This window comes from Esox lucius, chromosome 5 (assembly GCF_011004845.1).
Source record: "Esox lucius isolate fEsoLuc1 chromosome 5, fEsoLuc1.pri, whole genome shotgun sequence".
Classification (NCBI taxonomy): domain Eukaryota; kingdom Metazoa; phylum Chordata; class Actinopteri; order Esociformes; family Esocidae; genus Esox; species Esox lucius.
Window position 1 is genome coordinate 21,110,527 of NC_047573.1, and position 7,471 is coordinate 21,117,997.

Below are 7,471 nucleotides of genomic sequence, written 5' to 3' on the forward strand. Positions count from 1 at the left end.
CTTCCAATTGATTTCCAGCATTATTGCCCGTGTTTGTTAGACGCATTCATCTGTCAACCTTCGTGTCTAGCCAGTTAAATGATAACCATCTTGTAGGTTGACAGAACTACTTTAAACTTTAGTAAACATTTCTCTTTAAACTACAAAGTAGGCTTATTTGGAAGTACAAGTATATAATTTAGTCTATTATTTGTTGTTTTCGCACCCTGTCACTTTATTCAAATAATCAACATTTCTTCTAGAAAGTTATTGAAATTCAAAAATAAACATGTATTTATTTGGTTGGCAGAACAAAACCAAAAATCTAAATAATAAATAAATCCTATAATTGAACAGACAATATTATAAGCACCTTGGTTTCTGCCATATGAAAGTCATTCACTCAACCATTTTGAATGAAGAACATTGTTCTGTTTTGTTTTCACTTTGTGTACTGCAATGAGCATGGAGAAAAGAAAGAACGCAAGAGAATTGAATTGCAAGTACAAATTCAAGTCCATCTCCAGAGACCTTAATGTTACTGTTTTGACCTTATGTAATGTTATAAAGAATTTCTATGGCCCAAATCACTGTAGCCAACCTTCCTGGATTTGGAAGACCGGAGTGAAGGATTGTTTGAATGGTAGAGAAAGCACCTTGATCTCCTGCCACACAAATCAAGCTGACCTTCAGGTACCACAGTTTCCTCTTGCACCATCCATCAGTGAAAGGAGGTTGTATTGTAGGGAACCAAAGTTCAGGGAGAAAAAAGCTTGATTCACCAAAGCACACATGAACTTGCCAGAATCCTTCTAGGACTCTCCTGTGGACTGATTGGAGCTTTTTGCTCTTATCAGCACATCAACGTTATTTACAGCAAAAAAATGAAGCATCATATTACACCTTCCCAGAAGTCAAACGTGTTGGTGGTTTTGTGACATTTTGGGGTTATTTTGTTGTATCTGCCACCAGGTGCCTTGACTATGTGCATGGCATCATGAAATCAGGGGAATACCTAGGCATTCTGGAGCGCAATGACAAACACAGTTTTAGAAAAACGGTCTCTGTCATGGGTTTTCCAGCAGGACGGTGACACCAAACACTCCTGGAAAGCACCCTGGAATGATTAATAATGAAACACTGACCTGTTCTGAAAGAGGGAGTTAAACCACCTGTATACGTTGTCAAAAATATATAACCCAACTTTCTCTGAAACCGTGTTGACGTCAAAGGTTCCGGTCATGGAAAGCATAAATATTGAAATGCCGCTTTTTAAAACTTGCCCAAACTATCTATATATATATATATATATCTTTTTTAAATGTGTTTGTATTTGTCTTTTGTCATTGCAGAGATCTCCTTCCGCGTGTGGCAATGTGGGGGCAGTCTAGAAATTATTCCCTGCAGTCGGGTGGGACACGTCTTCAGGAAGCAGCATCCTTACACTTTCCCTGGGGGTAGCGGCACCGTATTTGCTAGGTGACTATTGATCGTCCCTGTAACATAGACTCGGCTAAAGCCTGCCCTCTGGTGGTTCCCCATGAGTATGAACAACCAACCACGTGCCGTCACATTACCACACGGAGCAGCTGAGCATGCATTAGGGCGGGCTAACAATTTGTGGCTGTGTTTAACCACTAACGCTTACCTTCATTTTACCCCTAATTGTACCCTGGACTTAAACGTTCTCCAAGAATGGGTGGCTGAGGGGGCGACGCCAATACCTGCTATAATTAGTTGATTGTAGCCCGTGGAGAGGCCCGGTTTCCATTTCCCTGAAATAACCCCACTGTTTACAGTCTCGCTGAGCTGCAGTCATTAAAATAGAGGCTCTCGTCTTGCCTGCACCCCTGCAGTGTCAACTCTGTGACAGCACGCGTCACGTCAGGGGGATTCATCTATGCGACCAGAGAGAGAGTCTGTCAGTCACGACGCAACCGACAAACCCAGCGCGGATTCTCAAGCCTTATGATGTGTGCACCTCTCTCGAAACAGGCCTCGTCACGTTATCTTGTCCTGTCCGTCGTCTTTTAACATTCATCCCACCGTCCCCTTGATTAAAATTCACACGATCTGCGTCTAACATTTAGGCTACTGTACCATTAAGTTGTCAAAAGGGTCTGGAAGCAGGAACGGGAAGACTTCTAACTGGTCTGTTTATCCCCAGGAACACGAGACGAGCAGCAGAGGTGTGGATGGACGAGTTTAAGAACTTTTATTATGCAGCTGTGCCATCGGCTCGTAACGTCCCTTACGGCAAGTAAGTGTCCCTTCAGCAACGCTTCCAGGAGATTCCACTGCGTTCCCCGGATGGGCCATGAAAACCAGGAATATAATGGTCCAAACACATTTGAGTTAGGGATCTCTGTTGCCTCCTGATGTTAGGCTACTTCTGTCTGTCCGAGTGTGTCGGTAACAGGAAGGGTCATTGTTTTCTGTGCCTGCTAGCATTCAAAGCAGAATGGAGATGAAGAAGAGGCTGGGCTGCCAGCCATTCAAGTGGTACCTGGAGAATGTGTACCCAGAGCTACGGTAGGTAGAGATCAAACCTCGCCATGGTGGTCACGCTGGGTTTTGCTTTGAAATTGGGCACAGTTGAAAGGGTTAGACATTCAGTAGGTGTTGACTGTGTACAGTAGATGTTTACTGTTTCCCCCTATCATTACTTCATACATTATAAGTGGGTCAGACTTTGGCGCCACTTGGAAATTATACTAAGAGAATGTAGCTAGTGACAGACTCCGTTGTTACAGTGGTGAACATGGTCCATCCATGCAATTCTGTGATGTGAATTTAAACTTCAGAAATGGAACGACTTAAATCGCACCCACCCGTCAATTAATCACAAACGAATTGAAAAGAACTCCTTTTTCATCAATTGTCAAATAGCGACCTGTTTTTAATCCCTGAATGGTCTGCCTTCTTTTCAAATTGACCCCGGGCCTTTTTGACATCCGCTTGACCTGTGCCGCATGCCTGGTTCGTTTAGGGTCCCCGACCATCAGGACATCGCCTTCGGAGCTCTGCAGCAGGGCGGAAACTGCTTGGACACACTGGGGCACTTCGCGGACGGAGTGGTTGGGGTCTACGAATGCCACAACGCTGGGGGAAATCAGGTACCATTCAGGGCTCAGGTACTGCTCAGATCCGTTACAGAAGTAGGGTTACAGACGTCCTAGAACTTTCTGTGAGCTCCCTGCTTGGAGGATTCCAGATGTCCTGCTCATAACCCCTTCTGACGCCGCGAATCCTCCAACTGGGATTTGGAAAGGTCCTGGGAGTGTGTGACTCTACACACAGCCAGCCAGTACACGGTGCTTGGCGGTACACTGAGGCGGGTTCCTAAATACACCACGGTCCAAGCTTTTTACAGGGTCACTGTTCACCGCGGGTCGTAAAACGTCTCTGCACAGTCAACTACCGGTTCACATAGGTGTCTCGCATTCACTGATCAGATGGACTGGTTTTATGTCCTCCTGTGTCAGAGGCGCTTCAACCCCTCAGATGTGGTTTTAACGTTATTAGAAACGTTATTAACGCCACCCTACGTCTTCATTTGAAAGTCCACCGTTTTGTCTTTATTTGTACAAAACCGGCCCCAGCAAGTGGTTCCACTGGTAGGATGCCAGATGCTGTTGTGGAGGCAGGCCGCAGCGTCAGTGGAGGAGCGGGGCTCAAGAGTGACGCACGCACGCGCGCTTCGCGCGTTCAGAGAATGACTATGAACCGTGTGAAAGTAGCCGACGGTCGTCCTTCTTTTTGTCCTCAGGAATGGGCCCTGACCAAGGACAAGTCGGTGAAGCACATGGACCTCTGCCTGACGGTGGTGGAGCGCACGGCAGGCTCACAAATCAAACTGCAGGGCTGCAGGGAAAACGACAGCAGACAGGTGAGTGAGCTGATCCCCGAGCATCAGGTCCATCAGAACAGGTCCATTAGGTCAATCAGAACAGGTCCATCAGAACAGGTCCATCAGAACAGGTCCATTAGGTCCATCAGAACAGGTCCATTAGGTCAATCAGAACAGGTCCATCTGAACAGGTCCATCAGAACAGGTCCATTAGGTCCATCAGAACAGGCCCGTTTGGTCCATCAGAACAGGTCCGTTTGGTCCATCAGAACAGGTTCATCAGAGAGCAGCAGGAGAAAAACCAAATTGACTGACTTTTCAGGCTTGCTGTTATGAAGGAATTGGAAAATAAAGTAGTTCCTTTATTACATGGAATTTAGAATAATCTAAAAATGTTTATGGGGCGGTTGATTCCTTTGGATGTGTACTATAAATAACGCAACACCCAGTCATTAAAGCTTGCATAATTGCGGAACCCGTGTATGTTTGGTTAGTGAAACTCTGAACAAGTTGTGCAGCCCCCATGCCCTCCCTGACCCCGCCTTGTGTCTCCAGAAATGGGAGCAGATCGAAAGTAACTCCAAGCTGCGGCACGTGGGCAGCAACCTGTGCCTGGACAGCCACAGCGCTCGCGCTGGGGGCCTCACGGTGGAGGTCTGTAGCCCCAACCTCAACCAGCAGTGGAAGTTCACCCTCAACCTCCAGCCCTAGAGAGAGGGAGAGTCCCCGCCAACACCACCTCCTCCTCCTTCACCACCTCCTTCTCTCCTCCTCCCCGGAGCTACAAAAGACTAGAGCCACCCAGCACCAACAACAGAGACATATGGACGGACGGGTGAAGACAAACGGACGGACGGATGGAAGGTTATAGACAGGGGCCCCAGGACGCAGACACAGAAAGGACATGAAACTACAGACTACAGAGTGGGATGATGCTCTCCATCCAACTATATACCTCAGTGTTTCATCTTAGTCCAGCCCTTTGGAAAGTGAATGAGTTACTTTTCTTAATGCAGATGAAATGGAATGGGACTTTTCTTTTTGGGGGGGTGGGGTGTTTTTCTATTTTGTGTGTATTTTAACTTTTTTTTTCTCTCTCTCTCTCTTTCCACTGATGTTCAATGCATTTCTGAAATGGATGTGACTTACTTTGTTGTTATCCCTGAGTAATCTACCTTTGTTGAATGTAAAAGACATGTTCCACAGAGGTCCCCAGGATTAGACAGACGCCACCCAGGCAGAAAGGGGAGGGTTTTGGTATGGTTTCAGTTCGGGTGGGCCAATAAAAGTCCTGCTATTTAAAGGGAATTATGCTCTGTTCCAGTTGTACATTGCAACGTTTCTCTAACCTGGTTGGTGGGACGTCCTGCCCAAGTGAGTGGGAAAGTGAAGTAAAAAAAAAAGGCTTTTTTTTTTGTTCCACAGTTCATACTGAGTTTTAACTCTGCTCCTGTCAGACTTGTTGTAAGAAGGCGTCCGATCAAAAGTGTGCTCTTTGCGGGCCTCTCATAGATGCTGGTGGGTGGGGTCAGGGGTTGCTGAGTGTGGCTGTATTGCTGCTGAATCATCACAAACTGTAGAACAGGCTGTTACTGCTCTTCTGTCATGGCTGCTTTGTCCATCGCAGTTAAATGGAGCAACCCCCCAAACTACAAATCTTCTATAATGTCATTGTTTTTATTCTACTTTACAAAAGCAGTAAGTACAGTGTCCAAGTTTATTGTGGATCTTTTGTTCCTAACATTATTGGGGGCAAAATTATACTGTAGAATAATTAACTGCGTAACAAACTAAATTTAACTTTTATTTCTTTATAGCCTTGTTGCATTCTGACTTCTCTTGGGACTGAAATTGTATCTGCATTTGGTATTGATTTTCATTTTCAGTGTCGGTGTTACCATAACTATCCCGTCATAACCTCATAGAATTTACATGGGAAAAGACTTGTGTGCATGTTGTACCAATACTTTTTTCTCAGCCCCCCCCCTTCTCTTTTTTGCTATGCTCACAAGCTGTGTCTAATGTCTTGGCCTTTTTTATATTGATCATGTGTCATGGAAAGTCTTTGTGCAATAGTTAACAGATTTCAACAGGTTTCTTAAGGGCAGGTCTGTCTGCTATAGTTAGCAATACGATTTCCATATTTCAGTATCATTGTTGTGTGTCTAGTTTGCGTCTGCGTCGGAACCTGTTCTGAGTTGGTTAATACATACATGTAGCTTGTAATATACAGTATGTGGTACTTTAAACGTTACTGTTTATTTCAGAGGGAAACAGAACCCACTTTAAATGTGATGGCCAAAGGAGCCTAAGATCACTTAGGAAAGAACCATCCATTGAAATGGCAGTGTTTGTCTTGGTAAATCCCTTGATATCAATAGACTAATTTATTCTAGAATAGCAAATTACTAATTATTTAGTAATACTTGCTGTCTGTATTTTGTGAGCCCTCGTTATATATGAATATATCAACCATTTCAGACTGTCAGTCCGAAGCATCAATCCCTGTGTGTTCGACATCGTCCTGGACAAACTAGCATATCCAAAGGGAATCCCCAACCAGCACCACATCCATACAGAAAACAAGCCTCACAGTGACCGAGCCGAGGCAGGAGCGCTCATCTCTCCCTTATGTGGAGGTATTGCATTTCAAAAATGCCAAAGAGATGAGGTATCCTACGGTGTGAGATGTGGAGCAGGGGATTGAGGAAACGTCCCATGTTTTACCTGCAGTATCTGCAGTTCAGAATGTGAGATCTGTGAGTGGGCAGGACTGAGGGATCATGAGGAGAGCAGGAGGTTGCAGCCTCCCATGTGAGAGGGGTTAGTAGGGTTACAAGTTGCACACGGTAAGAACTTTGTCGGCCATCACTTCACTGTTGAAATTGTAACAATTTCCGAGTTCACGTCAGTTGTAACAATTCAAATGTGAAAGTTCAAATGTGTAGAGGGAGGCCTACAGTACTAAACAGGATTGCCCGTGTGAACCTTGTCTACATGGTGGCAGCCGTTGTTAACGTATTGAATAAAGCCTTTTTTTTATAAGATTTGTGTGAAAATGACATGTTTGCTGTTCACTTTAGGCATTACGGAGAGAAAAAAAAAATCAATTTTAATTGGAAGAAATGTTTACATAGCACAATGTGCCAAAGTTATTTACTTACCTGATTTACATTGACAGTACCATTTGTGATCACGTTTTGGTGAGATGTGCCATTGACTTGATAACTGATGGTAAAACCAAATTATTGATCATAGGAAAATTGTCATTGGAACATTATCTAACAAGATTTGTTCCTTTGAGAAGATGATTGTTTACTGTAGAAGAAATTGTAATTCGAATCAAACAGTGGCAAAGAACACAGCATGAGGTTAAAACATGTAAATGTCTGTATATACAGTCTGTTTGTCTATGTACACTATGTACATGCATACACAAGCGACAGCAGTTCCTAGTGACTTGGTCTACTGTACACAGCTTGTAACTGTTCATTGTTTTATAGTTATGGCAAAAAAATCTACTTTGAATGAGGAAAAATTATTAACTTAAATAAATGCATTTATATATAAAGGAGGTGTGGACTTTGCTTTTTTTGAAGGCTTAATTAATATGAAAATGAGGCGGGAAATGAGCAATGGGAA

General features: G+C 44.1%; 1 protein-coding gene across 4 annotated transcripts in view; it reads left to right on the plus strand.

The window, feature by feature from the left end:
* galnt2 (UDP-N-acetyl-alpha-D-galactosamine:polypeptide N-acetylgalactosaminyltransferase 2) overlaps positions 1-6,873 on the plus strand; it is a 71,804-nt gene extending 64,931 nt beyond the window's left edge. For 2 of the 4 annotated variants that reach the window (XM_010888710.5, XM_010888707.4), the window contains exons 11-16: positions 1,332-1,458; positions 2,147-2,239; positions 2,428-2,511; positions 2,969-3,113; positions 3,749-3,868; positions 4,385-6,873. In XM_010888710.5, the coding sequence (XP_010887012.1) occupies positions 1,332-1,458; positions 2,147-2,239; positions 2,428-2,511; positions 2,969-3,113; positions 3,749-3,868; positions 4,385-4,540 (725 nt within the window). In that variant the 3' untranslated portion in view covers positions 4,541-6,873. The remainder of the gene's footprint in view (positions 1-1,331; positions 1,459-2,146; positions 2,240-2,427; positions 2,512-2,968; positions 3,114-3,748; positions 3,869-4,384) is intronic. The other 2 variants (XM_010888711.5, XM_010888708.5) reach the window with 1 other exon arrangement.
* Positions 6,874-7,471: the final 598 nt, after the last annotated feature.